General features: G+C 38.0%; 1 protein-coding gene across 1 annotated transcript in view; it reads left to right on the forward strand.

Moving 5' to 3' along the window:
• The first annotated feature begins 1,656 nt into the window (after nucleotides 1-1,656).
• The window catches only part of ZNF804B (zinc finger protein 804B), a 488,274-nt gene continuing 461,963 nt past the window's right edge, over nucleotides 1,657-27,967 (forward strand). Inside the window, exon 1 of the mRNA XM_057732211.1 lies at nucleotides 1,657-1,764. Coding sequence (XP_057588194.1) covers nucleotides 1,657-1,764 — 108 coding nt within the window. The remainder of the gene's footprint in view (nucleotides 1,765-27,967) is intronic.

The following is a 27,967-nucleotide window of genomic DNA, read 5'->3' on the forward strand; positions in this document are numbered from 1 at the left end:
TTCTTTTGCTGGTTTCTGTCATTGTGAGAGGTCCTCAGTGTCAACCAGGATGCAAATGGGGATTGTGTTAGAAGAGAAAACTGGGGAGAGGATTGGGTACCTTAGCCTTAATCTTGAAATTAATTCCAGTGCTAAGGCAAAAGAAAGGAAGGTGACCCTTCATCTTCTCCCAGCACAGACCAGATGAGGGGGTAAAAGAGATCACCCAACCCCATAAGGTAAGCAAGCTGTAGTGTGGAGGAGAGGGCATACTATCTCCTGACTCTGGAAGGGCTTCTTTCTCCTTTCAAGAGCACATTTCTGCACAAGTCTTTAATTCTCAGTGCAGCTCGCTCCGTGCTGGCTTTATTTGCAGTAAATGGTATAACGTCCATTAAAAAAAAAAACACTTCTGAAGAATGATTGTTGGGGGTTGTGAAGGCACAAATGTCCTATATAGACCAAAAATATCTGTCTCTTTAAGGAAACAGACTTGTAAGTGAATGTTTATAACTCTGGTGACAGATGATAGAAGATAGAAAGATAGATGATAGATAGACAGACACAAGTATGCGTGTTTCATTTCTATTCCTATACAAGTTTTCTGTCTAAAATTACTTCCTCCTCCATCCATTACCTACTATAGCGCATCTAATCTGTCTGCCCTATTTGGGGCTTCACAGCACATCCTTACAGCCAGCTGGGGAGCTGTTGCTTAGGCCAGCGCCGCCGTCAGCCGGAGCGCGGAAGAAATGCTGAAGGCGAGCAGGCAGTGAAAGAGTAAAGAAAATGCTCTCCTCCCGCTCACCTCCTCCGCCTCGCCCTCCTGTCATCCCTGGCCCCGCCCCCAACACAGTGCAAAGTTGGCCCAGAGACAAGACGGAGGGACCTCGGGGCCAGGGCTGGTGACGGCGGGATGCTGAAGCTGCGCATCCCGCAGCCCTGAGAGCCTCCTGCCGCCGCCGCAGCTGTCATCTCCACGCTGAGCCACTGGCGTGTCCCGCTCCTCTCGGGTGGCTCCGAGCCGTCGCGCTAACCGCTCCCACTCACAAGTCTCCGCGTCCCCAACTTCCAGTTCTTATCCCAGCCCGCCCGTCGCCTCCCCTGTCCCCTCCCCGCCACTGCAGCGGGGGCAGCGATCTGGCGCTCCGAGGACTCCCCGCCACTCTCCCTGCACAGGCTGCTGCTGCGGATTCGCGGCGCCGCAGCCACAGCCCGGTCGCGGATGCCCGGGCCAGACGAAGGGGACCTGCGTGCGCCTGAGCATCCGCTGAGCGCGCGCTGAGTGCGAAGGCGGGGGCGGGAGGGAAAGAGAGGGGGAGTTGCTGATTCCCTAGTGGACCCAGGAAGTTGTCCTTAACAATATACATATATATGTCGCCGGTCCGCGGTTGAGCAGCCTCCTGGCCAGAGCAGCATGTGGACTGGCTCGCCGGGTCCCGTAAGTGCTCAGTGGCTGTCGCTGCCGCCGCCACCGTCAGAGCAAGTGCTGCCGGCAGCAGGAGCCCGGCGCCGGGCGAGGAGCGAGGACGCGCGGTCGCAGCGTCCCCTGCCTACTGCTGGCCGCTTCTTCTCAGGAGGTGGCAGTCACTATTGCTGCTGAGAAACCAGCCCGCATTTCGACGGCTGGTCGCCTGGTGAGGAGTTGAGACTCTACACCTCCCGCCTGGAACCCACATGGCTTGTTACCTGGTCATCAGTTCGAGACATCTCAGCAATGGGCACTACCGGGGCATTAAAGGAGTCTTCAGAGGGCCCCTCTGCAAGAATGGATCTCCTTCTCCGGTAACCTGCACACACACACACACACACACACACACACACACACACACACGTTCAAAATCAAAATCAGTGTAAACAGAGAAAGAAATTGTCCTGGCACACTGAGGGGGTGATGGATATCTACCTTGCCCATAGGTATATTGTATCTGTTTATACAATTTGCCAGACTGTTACACAGTGAGGGGTGTGTGTTTACATGTGTATTTTCAACACAGTCATTAGCATCTATAGTGCTAGTATGCAAATATGTACTGAATGCAGTTAAGTGCAGGCTTGTGAAGGTAACTCCTGTGTGCTGTGTTAAGTTATGACTCTGCTGATTTGGGCAGTATAGAAAGTTTGAGTGGCACTTTATAACCATACTTTGTGAAGTCACCAGTTGGGATTAGTTTAATAATGCTGTGTTTATAAGAAAATAAACTCTAAAGATTTTGCATCAGGGTGCTGGCAAAAGGAAAAGTGTTGGATGCCGATATGATGAAATATAATACTTCACTATGTAGGGTCTTTAAAGAAAGATTAGTTTTTTGTACTATATACAGATGTATTGATATGCAAATTTGAGTGACTGCTATTTAACTTAGTAAACTATTCAATTTAGTTTACTACTTGATTTAAGTATTTTTTGTTAAATTATTTTGACCAGAATCTAAGACTTCAGTATATTATCAGTTCATTCCTTAGTACATACTATAGGTCTTTTTTTTTTTTTTTTTAAGGATTCAAGTGTATTTCAAGAAAAAAAGTCATGATTTATTTTTTAAAGTTTTGGATTATTAAGTAAGTGACTAAGGGTTAAACTTAAAGAAGATTTTTCCAGTTTAAGGTGAAAACCAGTGCTTTAAGACTGAATGATATAAAGAGGGAAAACTGAAGTTGTCTGATTTTCATTTATTCTTTTGTTTTCTTTTCATCATGGTTTAATGCTTCATTAGCATGAATTATTCAAAACTGCAATATATTATAAAAAGCTGTCATTAAGGGCTATATGTGATTTGCATGAGAAATCTGAAATCAGAAAGTGCATGTGCCCGGAGATATCACTAGGACTCCTAATTGTGACAAACTATTGCCTCACATGCTTTCATGCACTGTAAAAGGTAGGTCATTGCAACCCCCCTGCAAGTATTTAGTATTGAATCAAAAGTGTAAGATGGAATATATTGTTTACATTGTCATTTACAATTAAATTCATAGGGTTAGAAGGGTCTTGGAGAGTTTTAGTTGCATAAAACCCATATTCAATCCTTCTGAGCAACTGGTCTGAATGCTTCTTATTTTTAAAGATTCTCTGGTTTGGAATTTCCGCAGTCTCAGCAAATCACCTTAATGCTTAACAACCCATGGTGTCAGAATCTTCAGTAGAGCAGACTTAAATCCTTCAAATTTTTCTTTAAGCTCATTTCATCTTGAAAACCTAGAATGTTCCATCTTTCTCATAGGTATTATTTATCCACCCTTTGATAAACTCTGTGACTGTCTTCCCAAACTCTCTGGTTGTGGGAATCTGAATTGAATAGTGTTACAGTGACCTATTCACAGTATAAAGGGAGAATTACTTCATAGTTCTTACATTGTTTAGTTCTATTTAAGTTGGTTAGAATATGGTGTTAATCTTCCAAAATCTAAAGCGTTTGCAGAGGAAATTTCTGTCACATGGTCAAAAGGTATCCTGCCCTCCCCCCACCCCACTAAATGCTCATTCATCTCCCAGGAGCCTAAATGACCCCATAGGGACTGGACATATGAATGTGAATGTAAGAAGATAGCCCATAACCCACATGGTTCTTCTGGCTGACCAGACACTCACACCCACAGGACGCTATTCTTATTCATTATTGGGCTGATTTTCCCTAAAATACTGTTTCATTTACTTTTACCTAAGTGCCACACTTTGACTCACTTGGCTGTTCTCTCCAATGTTTACACATTTAACTGTACTTAAGTTACATTTGCACCATTTAAAAATATCTGAATTAGTCTGCTTATATATTTCCTAAACCTGATATATTTTGTCTTCTTTTACATTTTACTATGGAATTCCAATGACTTTTTCTTTCAAGGTTTGAAAAGTTTCTCACAATAAGATGAGCAGTATCTGCAAATTGATGTTCATTCATTCTCTGTCACAGGCAGGTTGTTGAGAGGAGTCAGAATTGCTTTCACATTGCACAACATTTAGTCTTTCTCCCTAAATTTGAAATAGGTCACTATCTTCTGGACCCTAGCAAACTTAAGTAATAGTTTCCTGATCCAGATAAGTTTATCTTTGTCTTCTTCATTAATGAGATTTGAATCATAAAACTGATAACTGGCTATACATCATTTCTTTTTTATATTCAGAAATATACCTCACCCCCAGTTACTTTCAGGTTAGCATACGTTTATTGTTTTTTTCATCAGCACAAGTATTAAACTCACAGATCCATAGTATAGTCACTTATTTTTTATTAAAACATATAGTTACTCTGATAGTAAGTTTTTTTCAAGTTTATTTCCCAGAATGGTCTCAAACTGACCTCTAGGTCAATGACAGTTATTTCCAATCACTGAAACTCAGTTTATCTAGGATTATAGATTGGGGTATGATTCATTAACTTTACTCATTTTCACTAAATTCTACAATAATTTCAACTTTAGTTCTTACTTTTTTAATCTGAGTGTCCTGCCTATTTTAATCCATATTTTTCTGTTTGAAAAGAGCTGTTTAAAAGTAGCACGGAACACAATTATTGATTAGGACTATTTTGTAACTTTGTTATAGAATGGAGAAAAGCCACACTTAATTTTTGATGTAATAAGAGTTTCTTCTTGGGTAGATCTGATATTTATATATCTGGGTAATATGAATTTAACATTTCAATGTCTTGTAGATATAATCCTTCAGTTATATATTTAAAGTAGTGTAATTTATCACATTCAAATCACTTCTGTAGAATCTGAACACATGATATTAAACTAACAGTAAAAAAGGGAACGATTATATTTATATACATTTTTATTTCAAAGGATTTCATTTAGAAAACATTGAATCATTATACGGAACTCTTGTAATAAATACTTAATGGGATACTTGAGAAATAAATAAAGCATTTTACTCCCAGTTTTCATATATTACTAAGTTGAAAATGCTAGAGTGACATTCAGTTCCTATCTTCAAAGTGAAAACATGCAAATATTTCATCTGTTGCATCTCTCTTCTTTTTGGTGACTTGGTATGAAAAAATAGCTTACTGCTTTTCATCCTAATTAGGATGTGAATAATTGATTTGAGATAGTTTATATTACTTTAAATCCAGGGATAGATTAAAGAAAAGAAAAATGACAGAGAGTATTGCTTAGTGCTTCTTATTGTTCTCCAATTTCAGAAAATAAATTTACACCCTCCCACATTTTAAGATATTATCCCCCACCATATTCCAAATCTATGACTGAATGATGACTTTAAAATCATACATACAGGTGTGTGCATTTACACACAGACAGAGATATAAATACATACATTGTTACCTGTGCTCAAGTATACCTATACATTACATTATAATCTTTACTGTCAGATATGTTAAAGGTAAAACTTTCTTACCATCCAGGAACTTAAAAGTTCTTCTACCACCATATTTGAATTCAGTTAAACAAGTAATATCCTCTGTGTAATGTCAAAAATATATTTGTATAGATTCTTAGTTTTCTTGAGTAATGTAAAATATCGTCTCAAATTTAGAGTCAAGTGTGGTTTGTTATAGTTTGCTTAACCTGTGTGTGGTCAACAGTAAGGCTATCACTCAGGATAGCTAGTGATTAAATGTTAGTAATAATCATAGTTTTATATTTTATCTATGGTACATGGTTAGCTTATTACCATTCTTTTGAAGCTCAGCGTAATACTTCTTAAGAAGCGCTTATCCCTGGGAACACCATAGATAGACACCCAGCAGTATCTGTTTCTGGAAGTGTCTGTTGTCTTCCTCTGAAATATTTGATGTGAAGGAAATTCCTGGGATTTTCATCTCAGCAACAGATCAGGGTCCTTGCTTGGGTGGTGGTGGTGTTCTTGTTTACTTGCTATTTTGTTTTGTTTAGTGATCTTATTCTAAGTTATATATCTGACTAAATTACCTAATTGAAGGAGGTGGCATACAATAGACAAGCATTTTAAATGGGCTAAAAAATTCTAGAAAGTTCTCTTTTAAAAATTATCAATGTATATGTATAAATGAAAGAAGTTCTAGAAAAGATTAATTACCTCGAGGATGCATCTATTCAGAGAACCCCTTATGAGGAAATGAGTGCAGTTACAACCTTACTCTTTTTTCTAATGCCTATAATAATTGTATGTATTTCCCTTATGTTTAATAAGTACATGTTAAACACATCCAAAAATGCTCTCAAACTGATGTACTTTTCATGTGCCAAATATGATTATAAAGATATGCTCTCCCATAGAGAAGTCACCTGCCTCCTCTCCTTGAATTCATGAATACTTATACTGCCTTTTATGTTTAAGCTTTCAGATGTTTTCAGTAAAGAAGACTCAGTTACAGTTCTTACAATGCATGTTTTCTTTATGTCCACTATTTTGTTAAGGAATCTCCTTTCCTCTCGTTGCCATTTCAACCTATTTCTTCTCTTCCCCAACTAACCAATTTCGGAAACTTGTAGTTGGCATTATGCTTTCCAAAATAAGTCTCAACTCTCTAGGACTTATGTTCTGTAACATCAGAAAGTTTCCATGATAGGAAGAGTCCAATGAATATTTGGGTGCTATAATTTGTGACTTTATTAGCTCATACTACATTTATTTCACAATTACAATTTGATGGGTCAGTTGCTTCATTTGTTTCTTTTAGATATACAATTGAGATAAACTCTGTTTTAGGTTTCTGCCCCATATTTTGAAAACAAAATAAAATGTATTTTCATCATGTTTAGTCTAAATGGAGATAGTATTTAACATAGAACTTAATCATTTGTAGTTTTTGTTTTCTTTTTAATCTTAGCCTTAGTTGTAACTGTGAAATGTTTGTTATATATAATGTGTATGCACTAAGATACACATTTTTCATGCATTAAATATTAGTAGGGCTTGAGATGTCAGTAGGAGTAAGGGTGTACTGGGAGCAAAGATCAAGAAGAGTAATACTTATTCTAAATAACTTTTATGAAGTGCATTGCAGTATGAATTTGGTTTGTCAGGATATACATTGTCAGAATAATTCTTTAGTATATATGTACATATTTTATAGAAAATAATTTGAATCAAAATCGAAATAAAAATGCTACTTTGTTTAAAAATGTCTTTTGGTTTTAACAAATGTATTGTTCCAGGTAATTCCTGTAAAATGACAGGCAGTAGCCTTTTGTAGGCAGATTTTGTAAATCAGGCTTACTTAGTGGATAAGGTCTAGAGAGAGAAATTAAATATTTGATATGTTCTCATGAAATGTGGAGTTATGATAATAGGAATATATCAATCACCAAGTTGTAGAGTCTGTCTTGCATTGGAAATACTTATTGGATGTGGAAAGAAACAGTAGAAAGATGAATTACATCATGGTTAGACAGCATTCTCAGTTGTAACTAAGACATTGTTAGCTTATTGAAGACAAAAAATGCAAAGGAATATTATACAGTATTTAAAATGGAAAGGGATTTTAAAAGTATTCACTAATGATCCTACTTTTCCTGACATGACCCTGATAACATGCATTGAACTAAATGCTTCTTTCATTCTGATTTGATACCTAAAATTTAGACATTAACTTCTGAAAAACTGCTAATACAATTTTCATTCACAGATAAAGAAAGCTATATAGTTAACTATATTTCCTTTCTTCTTTGGCTGTTAGGAAAGCCACAGACAAATCTGTGCTTCACAAAGTGATGGGGAATGATGTTGGCCTTCAAAACAGCATGATGTCCTTACCCCTTCTTATCTTGTATTCCGGGTCTAATTTTAATTTCCATGACTCTCATGCTTTTAAATTTATATTTACTGTTTTAATGTATAAAGTTTATTTTAGATGACTTAAGTCTGTTGTGAAAGCAAGCAGGCTGTAAATAAATAATAAAATATAAACTATCTAGCTATGGGGATGCTACTCAGGCTTTTAGACTGGACAGCTTTGAGAGTGATTCATGGAGAGTATTCATTTTGTGCATTTGTAGCAAGTATAATTAGGGCTGCTTTGACAATTGGCAAATTCCTTTTGGCAAGTTTGATTTCACTTTTGTGTGGGTGTAAGAGGCAGAATATAGTTTATTTTGAAACTCCTAGTGCCAATTTGTTGTTGTTGTTTTCTTTCTAAACGATCTTTTCCCTCCTTGTTATTCTTCTTGCCATTGGTCCTTATTCCTTTCATTAGCATGGTTCCTATTTTTTCCAACATTTCCTGTGTTTCCTGCATAAATGCTGGCATATACTTTGAACTCCAGAGGCACAGGCCCCTGCAAATGGTGAGAACGACCCCATTCTGTCTGCTCCTCCACCCAGGCATGCACGTTCCTTCTCTGTCCACCAGCCACTTACAACGTTCATCTCTAGCTCATACTTAAGAGCTTCCCCCGTATCTCCATTCAGAACCCACCTACCAGTGTGCTTCCCCTGACCTCTTTCCCACAGCTATTACGCAGCATGTCATTTGTCTCATGTTACCTCCCCAGCAGCAGAAAAATACCGTCAATATCCCCCCACATATGTCCTTTTCAGATCTCCATTTCGCTATGAATAATTATATTCCCTCACATGTTCCTTGGCAAGCAAAGGTGATAGGCATTTCCTCTTTGTGAATGACATAAATACCATATTCTAAGGAGAAAATAACTATTGAACCCCTTACTGAATGATGGAAAGAATGGAGGAGGCTCCACTGAAATCTGACCCTCCCTGTTGATTTGCTTCATCTGAATGTGAAGTCAAGAGACAAGTAAGTGTCCATGTTCCTCATTTTCACATTATCTGAACATGTTCATAGTCCTTGGGTGGTATCTAAGAGTCTTCACAATCTAGCCCCTACCTACATCTTTAGCTTTAACTCTTTTCTTCCACCTGATCCTGTGGTCCAGCCATACTGAACTACTCAGAGTTCTTGACTATGACAGGTATTTATAGACCTTTAGGTCATTGCACATGCTGTTCTGCCTGCCACAAATCCTCTTTTTGCCATCGTTTGTTGGGACATGTCTTATATATTCTTTCCGACTTAATTAAAGAGTTGGGTCCTCATGTGAGTCTACACGAAGTTCCCTTATCTCATGGGTCAAGTGTTTCTCTTTCAGGCTGCAGTCACATCCATTGCTTGCCTTGATAGCCACTGAATGGTGTTTGTTTATTGGTCTCCAGTTCACCATGAGATGTGAGATCCTTAGGGTCATGTTTGCCATTATCCTTAAATCCCCAGAGCTGAGCACAGCTTCTGGTTTGTTATTGATTTCAATAGAAAACAAATGATTTCAATAAAAATTTAATTGATATAAATATGTTCCCTTTGGTTCTGCTGGTAGCTCCAAGAAGAAAACTTTTCCTTAGAGAATTTTTTTTCCCAAGTTAGTTAGTCAGAATCTTTCAGAATGCAGACTGTTCTACAGGATTAAGTGGTCACTGTTTTCATGGTGATGCTTCTTACTTTAAAGTCTACCAAGATCCTTTGGTCAGTTGCCTCAAGTGTGATTTAGTACTTCCTATTATTCCAAATTGCAGAGTGCTTTATTCCATGGAACCATTTCAGAACATCTTTTGTTAAAGGCCACAAGAGGCTGAAGATTGGCTATATATAAATGGATGAAATTCATACTTGAATTAGTTGAGCTATATTTTTCATTGGCACATATTTAACAGCTTCTGTGAAATGAATTACAAGTTAAATACTTGACCATTCCCTTCCTACTTAGGAGTGTGTAGTAAGGAAGAAAAACAGTGGTTCTCACACCATTTCTCTCTCACTCTCAGTTTTCTTTCTTTTGAAAAAGAGACAATAATTTCCTGGTCTCTGGCCACTGTAGCCCTTGAGAAAGCACCATCCTAGAGCAGCTAGGGTGCTTGTGGCATAATTGCCAACTCTTTCCAATTGCCTGAACTTATCAGTCACGCACTTTCCAACCAAGTTCTGTAAGTACTTTTTTTTTGGTCTTGGATTAGTCAGGATGTAGTCACTGTCCACAAAGGAAGCTTGGACTTCTTCTAAACAATGAATTTTAGCTAAAATATCCAGCCATCTCTGGTGGGCATACAGAAAAATAGTAATACTCTCCAGAGTGGTGAGTCTTTTGTATGGCCGGTTTCTTTTTTCACAGTTGTTAACAAATACTTGACTTCTTTGTCTTATTTAGAGGATATAAACATTGGAAGGAATCTTAACAATCTGGTTTAGTCTGCCAGTATATTATATATTTTAATATATCACTGTGATAGCAGAATAATGACTTCCCAAAGATGTCCACGTTATAATCCTCAACACTCCTGACTCTCTTAATTTACATAGCAAAAGGGACTGTGCAGATGTGACTAAATTAAGGATATTGAGAAGAGTTTCCCGGATTATGCAGGTGAACTCAGTGGAATCACAAAGGCCTTTATAAGAAGGAAGCAGAAGTGTCAGAGTCAGAGAGAGAGCTTTGAGATGCTATGCTGCTGGCTTTGAAGATACAGGAAGGGGCCGCAAGCCAAGGAATGGTTATGACCTCTTAAAGTTAGAAAAGGCAAGTAAATTGATACTCCCAGAGAGCCTGCAGAAAAATCACAGCTCTGCTAACCCCTTGATTTTAGCCTAGTAAGACTTCTGACTTAATGGACTATAAGATAATAAATTTGTTGTCTTTTAAACCACTAAGTTTGTGGTCATTTGCGAGAGTAGCCATAGGAAACGAATACAACTACTCTTCACATAGGGGAACATTTCCAGTGGTAAGGAGCCTTTCTGCTGACCAAAGTGATTCATCCTCTAGTGAGACCAATAAAATTAATGCTATGTCTCCTTCTGCCCTCCCCAAATGTCTCTGCCTCCTTGCATTTACTCACTAGTCCTCAGTGTGCCCTTTGGAAGCAAGAGGATAGATCTACACCCTCTTCAATGTTATATCTTTTCAACTATTCAGAGACAGTTGGTGACTTTTCATTAAGGACTGAAACATTTGTGAGAACTAACTAACCTTCTTCCATGTACATTACTTGCATTATTTTCTTATATGTCAATTGAACTTTGTGCAACTTAAAATGCTTTATTACACTTTTTAATGTAATAGATGGTTTGAAATACAATATACTGCCATTTTTTATATTCTTGAAAGGTGGTAAACTCAGTAAAATATTATCATATATTTAGAAAAAATATCATCTACACTTTCAAATCATGTCTTCTTTTCCAGATAGTTCCCTTTTATACCGTATACATCATTTATACAGAAGATAAACCTAAGAACATAAAACCAGATCATTTTAAAGGCGCATTTTAAGGCTATCTTTCTTAGTTTGCTTAGTCTTTGATTAGATATCTACAGATTTCCTAGTGGGCAAAGAAATAAAAAACAAACAAACAAAAAATGTTAGTTATAAATAAAAAGTAATGGGATAAGCTGAAATAGTAATTATAATTTCATGAAATCCTCAACATTTCCTATTCTAGACATAGTGATATCTAAATGGAAACTTTTTTTTTAACTTTTGTAGTGAAGAATAACATAATTTATAAATTGTCACAAATCATAAATGTACAGCTTTTTAATGCCCAGATGTAGTATAGAATATTAGAACTTCCTGGAAAGCCCTAGGTGTGCCCCTTACCAAGCACCACTCAACCCAAAGGCAACTATTGTCCTAACCTCAGGTTATAAACTGCCTTTTTTCTTTAATGATATTAAAATGAGTTGTAGTAAAAAAAACACATATACTTGCAACTTAGTTGACAGCAAGGCCCTCTTTTTGGGTGGGGCTAGGTACCTAGACAATGTTTCAGCTGCTTACTATCCTACTTTACTTTGACTGACCACAGCTAACTTAACTATTTGAAACAAATGAACAAAAGAATACTGATTCAGTAAGAATGAATGGATTTATGCTAATACAACACAGGAATTATATCCAGGGTGATGTTTGTGAAGCATTTCATTATCACTCCCTTAATAGTACATGTTGAAATTCAAAGATTTGACCACCATGTAGATTTCGATATCTCTTGCAAGTGGTTAGGAATAGCTCCGTTGAGTGTTCATTATTCGAGGGGAGATGTGAATTATGCATTTGGTGGTAAAATAGTAAATGATTAAAGAAAAGAAACCTCTAGCTTGGACTTCTCATAAAGAATGAAATTTATGTGCAAATGATATGCAAACTTTATTACAAAAGTTGTTATAATTTCTCACGCATGCACAAGGATAAAAATAAAAGTTTGTGTTACTATAGAAACAGGATTATTGCCAAGAAGATTATAGGTAAAACCCAAATAATGCTTATATTAATCAATCCTAAATTAAATTAATTTAAATATGTTTAAGGAGCTGATCATGTATTTTCAATTAAATGTAATGCTCATTTCCCAATATCTATATGCTACATGGTATGAATTCAAGAGTTCTGCATGATGTTGCTGGAAGAAACTTTAGTGACAATCACTGATGATTTGCTTTCTTATTATAGAAGGAAGATTTGTGAAATTGCATTATAAAGGAAAAGTAATAACTCTAATAAATTTTCCTTCTGTGTTCCTTCCACTAGTAAGTCACTTTGCTGTAAATTTTTTTTCAAATCACACTCAGTTCCATCCTCTGTGATCGTCAGACTCCACCCCTGAAAGTGATAGAGAAAATCAGTTTTCCAAAAGGGATAGAATAGGTGAGAAAGCATAGTTGAAGAAAAATTATAATTGGCATAAACTTATTCATGGGGGTGGTCTTACATGGACTTTTATAAGCATCACTTAATCTGAAGATCCTAGAATTAGATCCAAAACACAGTAACTGGAATACAACTTATGATCTACTTATGTGACAAAAATTTGGGTACATAAACTTTAAATTCTTCGTTAAGTCGTGAATATGAGGCTAGCTCTAAGATTCAGTTTCTGATTGTGGTGAGCACAATATTTGATAAAATATGGGAGGAACATGTAACCTCACAACTTCTTACCACTCTGTTTAGAAAAAAACTCACTAATGTTTGAACAGTGGTTTTCATGTTGTTGTTGTTGTTTTTATTTTTTCATGTATGTTTTGTTCAAAGGAAATCTTAGGAGCCAGGCAAAATAGATGAAACCTTTGGCTAAAGGTGGGGGGAAGGTCTTGGATGGCAAAAGCCTTCTCCTTTTCCTCTGTATCTGGGCAGGGATGCTGGGCAGGGAAGACACAGCTGGACATTAGCCCCAGAGCTTTATGATTTTGAATACCACTTAGATGGACCATGAAGGGTAAGTATCTGCTGTTTCCAGAACATAATTAAAGTGCATATATCTTATCCAGAGTAACTCAATTAACTATTTGACACATTGCCAGTTAATTCCATCACTAGATATTGATTATATATTACTTTCACTCTAAGTTTGCGGTTTTTATAAAAAACATTAAGATGACCTTGTGATTTCATAACACCTCCATGCGTAAGCTCAAGGAAGCTCAAGTTTTTCCCTGAACTGAGTCACTGAGGAGATTTTAAATATTGTTGATGAGAAATAGCCAATGTGTGGGACAGAAATCTGGACATAGGATCCTGGTCTGCGAGAAGCCTAAGATTTCTAGAATTGAAAGCAGGAAAACATTTCCATTGAGGAGTCAAAGTCATTCATTCATTTATTCATTCAATCATATATTTTTTAAATGAATGGATAATTTCAACTGAAGGAATGAAAATATAGGCATGGAACTTTCACAAAGTCAGTATATCAATGTTGTATTCAATAAATGATTTGGGTAACTGAAAGAAAACCAAGGAAAATGGAAATTGAAATAGTATTGAGACAAAACATGCAGTCATATTTAACAAGTATTGTAAGGGTCTGCTATGTAACTAACCCTTGTTGGCCATGTAGCAAAACTGAAAGATAAATCACACCAAGGAAAAAGAAGATATAGTTTTCATGCACCAAATACTCCTGGAAAGTAGTTCTACCTACCAGCTTTGGTAAGTGACCAAACTCCTTTGGATAAAGCAGAAGAAAGAAGGTGAGGTAGGGCGTCTGAAATGGATGGACAGGGAATATGGTTCAGATGGCCCATGGCACTGAGCATTTAGGTCAGAGTTTAAAAGTAATTTTGACCTAGACAATTCTAAACTTTTATCTCTAGACTTTATCATTTTGTCCTTCTTGTTTTGTTTTCTTTTGGATCTTAGTAAATTTTTTTTGAAACTTTGGCTGACCAAGGGAATGACAGCAACGGAAGGCAGTTTTCCTGTAATCATGCTGATGACATTGTGGGATGTAGCCTATGAGGCTGGCACTGAAAGTATCATCAGCTGAGGGATGAAAGGATGTGGTAGACATAGTGCCTAGAAGAGAGAAAGTATCAGTGCACTAGACAGGGCTTCGTGTAGTGGTGTGAGGACCTGAGTGCCTCCCTTTCCCTTCAGGATCTGTATGTGAGGGAGGCATGGTTGGCCACCCCGGTAGGAAAGATCCCGTCCCTATTCTGTGGTGAATCTTCTTTTCCTAGTGACCGATGCCACACATTTCAGATTAGATGCTGCTAAATGCAAATATACATAAGAAACATCCCTTCATCCTGCTAATGATTTACTTTTTTTTTTCCAAGCTCTTTATTGGAATATAATTTCTTTACAATCTTGTACCAGCTTTTGAGGTACACCAAAGTGAATCAGCTGTATTTATACGTATATCCCCATATCCCCTCCCTCCCGCGACTCCCTCCCATCCTCCCTGTCCTGGGCCTCTAAGACAGCCATCATTGAGTTGATCTCGCTTTGTTATACAGCAACTTCCCACTAGCTATCTATTTTACAACTGGTAGTGTATATATGTCTATGCTACTCTCTCACTTAGTCCCAGCTTCCCCTTTGCCCCCTGCCCCCCAACCCCACGTCCTCCACTCCATTCTCTGCATCTGCATCCTTATTCTTGCCCTGTCACTGGGTTCATCAATACCATTTTTTTTTTTTCTTTAGATTTCGTATATATGAGTTAGCATACGGTATTTGTTTTTCTCTTTCTGGCTTACTTCACTCTGTATGACAGACTCTAGGTCCATCCACCTCATTACATATACCTCCATTTCATTCCTTTTTATGGCTGAGTAATATTCCATTGTATGTATGTGCCACATCTTCTCTATCCATTCATCTGTCGATGGGCATTTAGGTTGCTTCCATATCCTGGCCATTGTAAATAGTGCTGCAATGAACATAATGGTACATGTTTCTTTTTGGATTATGATTTTCTCTGGGTATATGCCCAGGAGTGGGATTACTGGATCATATGGTAGTTCTATTTGTAGTTTTTTAAGGAACCTCCAAGCTGTTTTGCATAGTGGCTGTACCAACTTACATTCCCACCAAAACTGCAGGGGAGTTCCCTTTTCTCCATACCCTTTCCAACATTTATTGTTTCTAGATGTTTTGATGATGGTCATTCTGACTGGTGTGAGGTGATACCTCATTGTGGCTTTGACTTGCATTTCTCTAATGATTAGTGATGTTGAGCATCTTTTCATGTGTTTGTTAGCCATCTGTATGTCTTCTTTGGAGAAATGTCTATTTAGGTCTTCCGCCCATTTGTGGATTGGGTTATTTGCTTTTTTGGTATTAAGCTGCATGAGCTGCTTGTATATTTTGGAGATTAATCCTTTGTCCGTTGCTTCGTTGGCAAGTATTTTCTCCCATTCTGAGGGTTGCCTTCTTGTCTTATTTATAGTTTCTTTTGCTGTGCAAAAGCTTTTAAGTTTCATCAGGTCCCATTTGTTTATTCTTGATTTTATTTCCATGATTCTAGGAGGTGGGTCCAAAAGGATCTTGCTTTGATGTATGTCATAGAGTGCTCTGCTTATGTTTTCCTCTAGGAGTTTTATAGTGTCTGGCCTTACATGTAGGTCTTTAATCCATTTTGAGTTTATTTTTGTGTATGGTGTTAGGAAGTGTTCTAATTTAATTCTTTGATGTGTTGCTGTCCAATGTTCCCAGCACCACTTATTGAAGTGGCTGTATTTTTTCCATTGTATATTCTTGCCTCCTTTGTCAAAGATAAGGTGCCCATATGTGCTTGGGTTTGCCTCTGTGTTCTCTATTCTGTTCCATGGATCTTCCTTTCTATTTTTGTGCCAGTACCATACTATCTTGATCACTATGGCCTTGTAGTATAGTTTGAAGTCAGGAAGCCTAATTCCACCAACTCCGTCTTTTCTTCTCAAGATAGCTTTGGTTATTTGGAGTCTTTTGCATTTCCATACAAATTGTAAGATTTCTTGTTCTAGTTCTGTGAAAAATGCCATTGGTAATTGATAGGGATTGCGTTGAATCTGTAAATTGTTTTGGGTAGTACAATCATTTTCACAATGTTGATTCTTGCAATTCAAGAACATGCTATGTCTCTCCATCTGTTTGTATTGTCTTTGATTTCTTTCATCAGTGTCATATAGTTTTCTGGATCCAGGTCTTTTGCCTCCTTAGGCAGGTTATTCCTAGATATTTTATTTTTTTTGTTGCAATGGTCAATGGGAGAGTTTCCTTAGTTTCTCTTACTGCTTTTTCATTGTTAGTGTATAGGAATGCAAGAGATTTCTGCACATTAATTTTGTATGCTTCTACTTTACTAAATTCATCGATTAGTGCTAGCAGTTTTCTGGTATAATCTTTAGGGTTTTCTATGTAACTATCATGGCATGTGCAAAAGAGTGACAATTTTACTTCTTTTCCAATGTGGATTCTTTTTATTTCATTTTCTTCTCTGATTGCTGTGGCCAATCTTCCAAAACTATGTTGAATAATAATGGTGAGAGTGGACACCCTTGTCTTGTTCCTGTTCTTAGAGGGAATTCTTTCAGTTTTTCACCATTTAGAATGATGTTGGCTTTTGCTTTCTCATATATGGTTTCTATTATGTTGAGGTAATTTCCTTCTATGCCCATTTTCTGGAGAGTTTTTACCATAAATGGATGTTGAATTTTGTCAAAATCTTTTTCTGCATCTATTGAGATGATCATATGGTTTTTATCCTTCAATTTGTTGATATGATGTATCACACTGATTGATTTGCATATATTGAAGAATCCTTGCATTCCAGGAATAAACTCCACTTGATCATGGTGTATGATCTTTTTGATGTGCTGTTGGATTCTGTTAGCTAGTATTTTGTTGAGGATTTTTGCATCTATATTCATCAGTGATATTGGCCTATAATGTTCTTTTTTTGTTCCATCTTTGCTTGGTTTTGGTATCAGGGTGATGGTGGCCTCGTAGAATGAGTTTGGGAGTGTTCCTCCTTCTGCTATATTTTGGAAGTGTTTGAGAAGGATAGGTGTTAGCTCTTCTCTAAATGTTTGATAGAATTCACCTGTGAAGCCATCTGGCCCTGGACTTTCATTTGTTGGGAGATTTTTAATCACAGTCTCAATTTCTGTACTTGTAATTGGTCTGTTCATATTTTTTCTTCTTGGTTCAGTCTTGGAAGATTGTAGTTTTTTAAGACTTTATCCATTTCTTCCAGGTTATCCAATTTCTTGGCTTATAGTTGCTTGTAGTAGTCTCTCATGATCTTTTGTATTTCTGCAGTGTCAGTTGTTTCTTCTCCTTTTTCATTTTTAATTCTGTTAATTTGTGTCTTCTCCCTTTTTTTCCTGGTGAGTCTGGCTAATGGGTTCTCAATTTTGTTTATCTTCTCAAAGAATCAGCTTTTAGTTTCATTAATTTTTGCTATGGCTTCCTTCCTTTCTTTTCCATTTATTTTTGATCTGATCTTTATGATTTCTTTCCTTCTGCTCACTTTGGGGTTTTTTTGTTCTTCTTTCCCTAATTGTTTTAGGTGTAAGGTTAGGTTGTTTACTCAATATTTTTCTTATTTCTTGAGGTAGGACTGTGTTGCTATAAACTTCCCTCTTAGAACTGCTTTTACTGCGTCCCATAGGTTTTGGGTTGTTGTATTTTCATTGTCATTTGTTTCTAGATATTTTTTGACTTCCTCTTTGATTTCCTTAATGATTTCTTGGTTGTTTAATAGTGTATTGTTTAGCCTCCACGTGGTTGTATTTTTTACAGTTTTTTTCCTGTAATTGATATCTATTCTCATGGCATTGTAGTCAGAGAAGATGCTTGATATGATTTCAATTTTCTTGAATTTACTGAGGCTTGATTTGTGACCCAAGATGTGAACTGTCATGGAAAATGTTCTGTGTGCACTTGAGAAGAAAGCATATTCTGTCATTTTTGAATGGAATGTCCTATAAATATCAATTAAGTCGAGATGGTCTAATTGTCATTTAAAGCTGTGTGTCCTTTTTTTTTCTATTTGGATGATCTATCCATAGATGTAAGTGGGGTGTTAAAGTCTCCTACTATTATTGTGTTACTGTCAATTTCCCTTTTATGGCTGTTAGCATTTGCCTTATGTATTGAGGTGCTCCTATGTTGGGTACATAGTTATATACAATTGTTACATGTTCTTCTTGGATTGATCCCTTGATCATTATGTAGTGTCCTTCCTTGTCTCTTAAAATAGTCTTTATTTTTAAAGTCTAATTTGTCTGATATGAGTATTACTACTCCAGCTTTCTTTTGACTTCCATTTGCATGGAATGTCTTTTTCCATCCCTTTACTTTCAGTCTATATGTGTCCCTTGGTCTGAAGTGGGTTTCTTGTCGGCAGCATATAGAAGGATCTTGTTTTTGTATCCATTCAGCCAGTCTGTGTCTTTTGCTTGGTGCACTTAATCCATTTACATTTAAGGTGATTATTGACATGTGTGTTCCTAGTCCCATTTTCTTAATTGTTTTGGGTTTGTTTTTGTAGGTCTTTTCCTTCTCTTGTGTTTCCTACTTAGAAAAGTTCCTTTAGCAATTGTTGTAAGGCTGGTTTGGTGGTGCTGAATTCTCTTAACTTGTGCTTGTCTGTAAAGCTTTTGATTTCTTCTTCGAATCTGAATGAGATTCTTGCTGGGTAGAGTCTTCTTGGCTGTAGGTTTTTCTCTTTCAGGACTTTCAGTTTATCCTGCCACTCCCTTCTGGCCTGCAGAGTTTCTGCAGAAAGATCCGCTGTTATCCTTATGGGTTTTCCCTTATATGTTGTTTGTTGCTTTTCTCTTGCTACTTTTAATATTTTTTCTTTGTGTTTAATTGTCATTAGTTTGATTAATATGTGCCTTGGTGTATTTCTCCTTGGGTTTATTTTGTATGGGCCTCTCTGCACTTCTTGGACTTGATTAATTATTTCCTTTCCCCTGTTGGGGTAGTTTTCCACTATAACGTCTTCAAATATTTTCTCAGACCCTTTCTTTCTTTTTTCTTCTTCTGGGATGCCTATGATTTCAATGTTATTGCACTTAATGTTGTCAGCAAGGTCTCTGAGACTGTCTTCCATTCTTTTTATTCTTTTTTCTCTTTCCTGCCCCATGGCTATTATTTCCCCCATTCTATCTTCCAACTCACTTATTCGTTCTTCTGCCTCAGTTATTCTGCTCCTTATACCATCTAGAGTATTTTAAGTTTCCATTATTTTGTTGTCCATTACTGTTTGTTCTTTAGTTCTTCTGAGCCCTTATGAACTGTTTCTTGTATTTTCTCTATTTTGTTGTCGAGATTTTGGGTCATCTTTACTACCATTACTGTGAATTCTTTTTCAGCAAATTTTCCCATTTACTCTTCATTTATTTGGTCTTGTGGGTTTTTTCCCTGCTCCTTTGCCTGCATGGTGCTTCTTTGTTTTCTAATGTTGTCTAATTTATAGGATTTTCTCTCTCCTTTCCCTATGCTGCCTAGTAGTAATTCCTCTTGTTTCTGCCCTCTGCCCCCTTTGGTGGGATTTGTCCAGTGTCTTGAGCAGGCTTCCTGGTCGGGGTGGGGGGTGGGGTCTGGTGTCTGCCTTCCTCTGTGTGACTCTGTTTCTTTTCTCTCTGATGAGCAGGGCCAGGTCAGGTGTTGTGTTTTAGGGTATCTGTGAGGTTAGTATGGCTTTAGGTAGTCTGTGTGCTGATGGGTGTTTGTGTTCCTTTCTTGTTTGTAGTTTGGTGTGAGGTGTCCAACATTGGCAGTTGTAGACAGTCTGACGAAGCCGAGTCTTAGACTCTGATACAGGGCTCCATGAGAGTTCTCTGCAGTTAGTTTCCCTGTGTCTGGGGACTCCCTAGTAGGCCAGCATCCTGGATTCTGTGCTCCCTCCCCAGAGCCTCCTACTTGACTTCTGATGGAGTAGTCCAGACTTCAGAGGTTACTTGTCCCAGCAATAAGGGGGTTTAAAGATGACTGTCCAAGCCCCAGACTAATGGTAGAGTGTTGAGTCAAACAAATACTAAATCAAGGAAACACATACATGTATAAGACACACAAATACTGAATCCAGTAGAACATAAGGCACTAGAAAGACCTGACAGAAGAACCCCAGTATGCAATCAGACAATCAAAGAGAAAACCAATAGAAATTCAAAACCAAAAACAAAAAAACAAAAAACAAACAAACAAAAAACAAAAAACACCACACATACACAAACACAAATCCAGGGAGATTTTGAAAGCTAGGATCAAATTTAATAAAGAGCAAGAGTACCAAGAGACAGATTGAAGATTCTCAGAATGAAATCAGACAATTATACTTAGAACTAAGATAAAGACAAAACTTAATAATAAAAACCAGAGCAGTGTGTCATCTGGAGAAGAAAGCAAGGAAACAGAGCCGACCAATAATATTGCTTATGAGTATGTTAAGATAAAATAAACTAAAAAAGATAGAAGACAGGGCAGCAGAAGAGCATAGTGTGACTGAAAATATGAAAAGAAAAAGAAAAAGAGAAAAAAATAGAAATGTGTAAAAGATAGAGAAGGAAAGAAGGTAGGAGAGATAAAGTTACCACTACAAAAACTTAGCTAGAAATATAAATATGTAAAAAGTCTAAATATAAAAACAGAAGAAAAAAATAGAGTAAAGGAATTTTAAAAAATGTGTTATAATACATGTAGATCCCTTAGGACTAAGATCATAATTAATTAAAAAAAAAAAAACCACACAAACACATATCCAGGGAAATTTTGAAAGCTAGGATCAAATATAGTAAAGAGTGAGAGTACAATCAGCTAGACTGAAGGTTCCCAAAAGAAAATCAGACAATTATAATCAGAACTAAGGTATAGACCAAACCTAATAATAAAAATCAAAGCAGTGTGTCATCTGGAGAATAAAGCAAGGAAACAGAGCCGAGCGATAATATTGATTATAAGTATATTAAGATAAAATAAACTAAAAAATGATAGAAGACAGGGCAACAGAAGAGTGTGCTGTGACTGGAAATATGAAAAGAAAAAGAAAAAAATAGAAATGTATAAAAGATAGAGATGAAAAGAAGGTAGGAGAGATACAGTCAGCACTACAAAAACTTAGCTAGAAATAGAAATATATCAAAAGCTTAAAAATAAAAATAGAATAAAAAATAGAATAAAAAAGTGTGTTGTAAAATGTGTAGATCCCTTAGGACTAAGATCATAATTAATTAAAAAAAAAAAAAAAAGCTAGAAATGACCCCAGAATGGACCAGATCCATAGAATTAAGAATAATATTTCTGTTTCCTTGGGGTCCCAGCTGTAAGTGTCCTTCTACCCACCTTGGGCTTTTTGTGTTACTCTGCCACCAGCAGAGCTTCCTTTATTGTTTGTCTGTAAGTGCTGGTGTGTGGGGAGAAAGAGGGTACAATAGTGGCTCCTTCCCCTGGGGGTGAGTGAGCAGTGGCACCCTGCCTGGGTTGTGACAGCTTGGGTGGCTCGGGTGGTGCCTGTTGCAGAGGGATGCTGGTGGCTCCAGTGTAAACAGAATGTCTCCAGAGCTGGGCCACTCTGTGGACTTTTGGCTTTCAGCTGCAGGCACTCTAGGCCAGCCCCACCCGAGGGCCTTCGTTATCCCTGAGTGCATTAGCCAGGCCCAGAGAGGTCCTTCCTTTGTCCATTGCAGGCACCAAGGGAGAGAGAGAGAGAGAGAGAGAGAGAGAGAGAGAGGGTATACTGGCGGCCCCTCCCCCCTGCTTGTGAGTCAGCAGTATTGAGCTGCCGCCATGTCCCGCCAGCTTTCCACGACAGGCATTCTCCACTATGGATTTCTTCCCTCCTGTCCTCTCAGTCCGTCTCCCCACTGCCAACAATATCTCTCACCCTGAACCAGTTCTCTGGTTGCCATGTTCCAGCTCCCAGACCCCGTGTTCAGCTGTGAACCGATGTCTCAGTCCGGACATGCTGAGCCATGGTGCGGACACTCCGTGTGTTTCTCACTCTTTCCTGTCTGCCACAGATCAGCCACTTTACGCTCTCTGAACAGTCCCAAATGCCTTCCTTCTGACCCAGGGAAATTCCCCATTGGAGAAGGGGTTTCCCCATCAGAGAGGGGTGTTTCCCCAAATTTGGCAATCTCCCCTCTGTTTCAGATCCCCCCGCCCCAGGGTGTGGGACCCATCCCTTTCCTTTCTTCTCCTCCTCTTTCTCCATTTTTTCCCCCCTGCCCTACACAGTTATGTTGGGATCTTTGCAGTCCTTTCTAGTGTCCGAGGTCATCTGCTCTTGATTTACCTTTTGATGTGAATAAAGAACCTGGAAAAGATTCTTCTCTTAATGTAATAACTCAGGTGTTAGGTCCCTGAAAGAAAAGGAAGGAAACCACTGAGGAAATGAAAACATAGGAAGAGAGCAGTAAAGATGGGTCTTAGTTCAAAGTTCTACTTTGGAAGGGCTTTAGGGGCTCCTAGAGAGTGGAGACCACCAAGAGGAAGGCCACAAGAGAAAGAGGAAGACTTAAAGGGCCCTGGTTGGAAGGACTCTGTGCTATCCTGCTTGGAAGATATACACACCTGTCACCCAGGGTTCCCAGTGGAAAATTCTCAGGGCAATTATAGCTCTGCCTTGAAGCTGATGGAGTTCAGATCCTAAGTTATCACAAATCATTTGGGGCCCTGACTACATGTGAGGCACTGTCCAAGGTGTTGATGATAGTGAGGTAAACACAATTGACGTGGTATCTGTACCAGTGAAGACTACAGACAGAGAATGAAGGTAGGCAATAAACAGATTTTTATTTCACACTACCCCTAGTTATAAATATACAAGTTCTTGTGAAGAAAAAGTAACTTATTCTAAAGAGGGATAACCCTCATCGTGCTAGGACTATGGAAAACTTCCCAGAGTAAATGATGGCTAATTTGAGACATGAAGAATGAATGGGAGTTAATCTGGCACAGAGCCCTAAGGCAGGACCCAAAGAAAGACTCCCAGACCTTGGATTTGCATGTGGGGTGAGGGGCTGAGTTGCAGCAGGAGAAGGCAGGACTGGCAGGTAAGGGCCAACCATGTAGGCTCCTGTAGGTCCTGTAACAAGGAAATAAGGAAACTGTCTCAAGTAGAAATGTGGCTTTTAATCTTAGTACAGAACTAAACAATCTGTGGTCCTGACATGAGTTCTAATTACTTCCTCTGGGTTGTGCCAAATGAGATATAGGGAACCATGGCTTTTTCTGTTGTTGTTACAAGCAAAAATCATATATGATTTATAAACAAGAAAGTAAGAGTACTGGAGTTGAATTGTCATTAATCTTAGTTTTTTGTGTAAATCCATTAAAATAGGCTATATAAAGAGAGAGGAATCAAGAATTAACTTTATAGATTTACACACAAGAATGATACTATGATTTAAGATTCACTCAAAATACTCCTCTTTGATGTTTTAGGGTAATCTGGGGTGGTCTGGCCAAATGAGGGTTTTCTTGCTTTAAGGGTATATAACATTTGTATCCAGAAAGCAAAAGAAAATGGAGGATTTTTAGAGTGTTTTGAATCAATTATAAAAGCTCATTTTGTCTTTATTAGGAAAATTCTACTGGAAGGTATTAGACACCATTAATATAACAACATTGAAGACCGAAAGTAATATGCACTTCTTTAGATGAGGTAACTCTCTGGATCTCTGAAATGCCACTAAAAAAAAGAGTCCCTTCTAATATTGCTTGGTGACAAAGGTTGCATGTTTTTATATCTAATTAAAAATTTAAGATAAAAAACCATGATGTGAGTAGGCTTTTGTGGTGTTGTCTATGTACATATTTTGCCTTGTTTTATGCAATTACTCCTCCCACCCCTATACTTTTAAGGTGAGAGCAGAGATATTTTCCCTTCATGTGTTAAGTATAGAGAAGTGGTTAAGCATATAGATTTGAGTTGGATTGAACTGGTTTGACCTCTGACTCCAGCTCTAACTGGTTGTATGATTACTTCAGCACTAAAAGCCACAGCTTGTTCATTGGTGATGCTAGTCGCCTTATGGGGCCATTGGAAGATGTGAATGAGCTAATGAATGCTAAGTGCTTAGCAAAGTGTCCAGTGCATCATAAGTGTACAATGAAACACAGCTGATGGTTACTCCTACAACACTTGGATTGTTCTGTTATGAATAGGTTTCCTTGACCCCTTAAAATGTTGTAAGCACTGACTGGTTGCTTAGCACTCTTATATCAAATTATTGAACTGTTGCTATTTTGGATGGTACTTTAAGATGGCTCTTTACTGTAGTTGTGTTTTCTTGGAAGACAAGTACAGGCATGGGGTCTGGTTAGCTTTCCATTTAACACAACAGTTGCAAATAGAAGCCCTGCATTTTCACAACTTTCGTAATGAAAATGCTCAGTATGCCTTACTTTCCTGATATAACTTTAATTCAAGACATGGTACATTTGGAGTGGCTTTTCCATTTTTTCTTGTTTTTGTCAAAGCAAATTGAGTTAAGCAGATGAATTGTTTTTATGATCTTGCTGCCATGTGGAAGGAATTTTTCTCTTCCTTTCCAGACAGACAGATATGTAATCTAAAACTACTAACTCTGTGATGATAAGCATTCAACCTCTTACAGTGTTTAAATCTCTTTATTTTACTGCCTTTGAAGATTCTAATGAACAATAATGTGTTTTCCTCTCCCCAGCAACAACCTGCTTTAATAGTAAAATACTTGAAGTGAGGACATATTAGGTAGTTAAGGGTTGTATATGTTATACCTATGTTCGCATTATGAGCAAATATTAAGGCCCATGTGTAGGTATATGCTTTTGTGCACATACATTCTGCTCTTAGCCAACTATAGAAAATATTCAATCAATTTGTTTCATTTGCCACTTCATGATGCAAAAAAGCATTTGTATCAGTGTATAGTCAGGATAACAAACTATTCTCGGTTTTTCAAACAGAGGGAGTACAATGCAAGGAATTTTTTACAAATGTGTTGAAAAGGCTGAGGGATAGAAAAGGGGAAGATGCTATTATCCAGAAATTAGTGACTGCAGGAAATCACTGCAGCCCCTAGGGTTGGAGAAGCAAAGGGGAAAGTGGTACCTGAACCCTGTAAGCCTTACTCTGGTGGTGATGCTGCTTCTGACACCACCTCACCACTGCTCTGCAGTCATCCAAGAGCTTGCAGCCCCACTGATGCTGGTGGATTTGCTGTCTGAGTGGCTGGTGCCTACAGTTGCTGGCTGCTGGCACCACTGTGCTGCTACTGCAGAGGCCAGCAGTGGTCTGGTGCTGCTGCCACCTCTACCACAACCCGTGAGAGCTAAGTACCAAGATGGCTGGAGCCAGAAGCAGAAGAAAGAAATCATGGCTTCTTTTCTTTCCCTAACTTCCACTGTCACACCAGTCTTTCCATTGGCAGACCTAACCAGAAACCAGCTGGCAAGGAGCCCTGGGATGCACAATTTATGGGCTCCAGTCCCCAAGGAGAAAGGAATGCTGAGGATAGAACTAATAGCCAACAGAGAAATACCTAGCACTGCAATTACACCACTTACTTCAAGATTGAAGAAAGTAAGAGGGAGGGGCATTAAATAATAGAGGAAATTATGTTACATCTGTTATATAGAAATCTGAAGGATATTTATGTTCAACCGAGACATTATGTGTATTAGTTTCCTATTGCTGCTGTAACAAATTACCACAAACTTAGTGCCTTTAAACAACACAAATTTATTATTCTTCATTTCTGTAGGTCAGAACTCCCACTGAGGTCTCGCTGGGCTAAAATCAAGGTATAGGTAGGGCTGCTATCTTTCAGGAGGCTTTAAAGGAGAACCCACTTCTTTGTCTCTTCTAGCTTCTAGAAGCTTCCTATGTTCCTTGGCTCATGGTTTCCCATCTCTATTTTCAAAGCCAGCAAGTTCTTCCCCTGCTGCCATCTCTCTGATTCTCTGTAACTAGAAATAACTCTGTACTTTAAAGGACTTATAGGATTAGAGTGGGCCCACCTGGATAGTCCAGTCTTCTCTCCTTATCTCAAGGTCCTTAGTTTTAATCACATCTGCAAAGTCCCTTTTGACATGAAGATAATATTCACAGGTTCTGAGAATTAGATTGTGGGCATCTATGGGGACCATTTACCACAACTCACAATTTTGGATTCATAAATATCTGTGGTTATTCTCTGGTTATTATCTCCCATAGACATCTCACACACATAATATCTGAAACTAAATTAATCTTCTGCCAAATCTGTGCTTTCTTTGTTGGGGACATCATCTTCATTTAACAGTCTTGAATCTTGAGAGTGTTTTTCTTTAATCCCTCATCAGATTAGTAAATCTGCTTATTTTAACTCCTAAATATTTCTTCAATCTACTCCTTCTCTCCATCCTTCCCACCACTCCTGGAATGCAAGCATTTACCATTTTCCTGAAAATAAAATAATTCTTGATTTACTGTGTGGCATTGTGCTAGCTGGTAGAGCTACTGATGCAAATAAGGTCCCCATGTTGTCCCCTCCAATGTAATTTACAGTCTAGAGTGGAAAACACACATTAAACAAATAAATCTGTATGATATACATTCTGGAAGAAGACATTTCTCATCTTTCTGATTTTGATTCATTTTTCAAAAATTGGCATTAAAATTTTGTGAATATTCTAGGGAAAGGCCATTAAGTTGGTTGATTTAAATGCAATCAATAGTAAGTACTTTTGGTGTATGTATGTTACTTTCCCCTGATCCTGGAAGATAAAGAGGGAAAATAAGACTGTTAAATCACATGCCAAACATGGCAACTTAGTTACTTGAGGTAAAATCAAGCTAGTATGGCCTTAAGAGCTCACCTTTACTGGTTGTTGTCTAAATGCGGTTAAACTGTAGATCTGAGGCCTCCACCCTGGACATAAAGAATCAGAATGCCTTGGGAGGTGCCTGGATGTGCAGTTTAAACAAGCAGCCCATGAGTTTGTTGTATACATTAATATTGTAAAATTATTGAACCAATGTGAACTTACCAATGCTCCTTAGATTTAGAATTTCAGAGACCAGAGCTGAGGAAGGTTTTCTGACTTGCTTACCTTCCTCTCCTTTCTCCACTGGTAACTCATATGTGAATCCTGTGCAATGCTTGCTTGGAGTTCAAACACCTCTCTAATGCCCAGTTCACAATGGTAGGAACAGGTAGGGGGCACTCATTCTACATCACACGTACTGTGTCCAGACAAGACTTCCACATGTTGTCTTACTTAATTCTTTAAACGATCTTAAGCTGGAAGCACTATTCCATCTGCAAAGGAGATGAGGCTCCACATTTCACAACTATGGAGGTGCAGAGAGCTGTGGTTGGACCCAGGACCTTCAGAATCCAAAGCCCAGGTGTGAAACCACTTGACTGAGAATTGATTATTCTCTTTCTATGCCCCCATGACAATTTTCACATTCCTTTGTTACAACACAATGGCATTTTAGTCATTGACTCACATGCTTGTTTCTCTTTCATTGAGTCTCCTGGCAGTAGGACCTGTGTCTTCTTCATGTAGGTATATGACAGCACCTGGGTGCCACAGGGTCTGGGGCTTAGTAGGCACTCAATAAAACTCTATCCCCTTGGTCAGTCTTTTACACATTCATTCAATCTTAGTTGATTATAATAGATCAAAATGAAAATATTAACTTAAAGTAAATGTAAGATTTGAGTATCTACACTTGTGGCAAATTTAAATAAAATGTTCATTTGTACAGCAAGGTGTAGGTATAATTAACAAATGTTCAGACTTTAGTAAGAAACTAACGGTACAAACTCTCATTATTGGCAA

This window comes from Hippopotamus amphibius, chromosome 4 (genome assembly GCF_030028045.1).
Source record: "Hippopotamus amphibius kiboko isolate mHipAmp2 chromosome 4, mHipAmp2.hap2, whole genome shotgun sequence".
Taxonomy (NCBI): Eukaryota; Metazoa; Chordata; class Mammalia; order Artiodactyla; family Hippopotamidae; genus Hippopotamus; species Hippopotamus amphibius.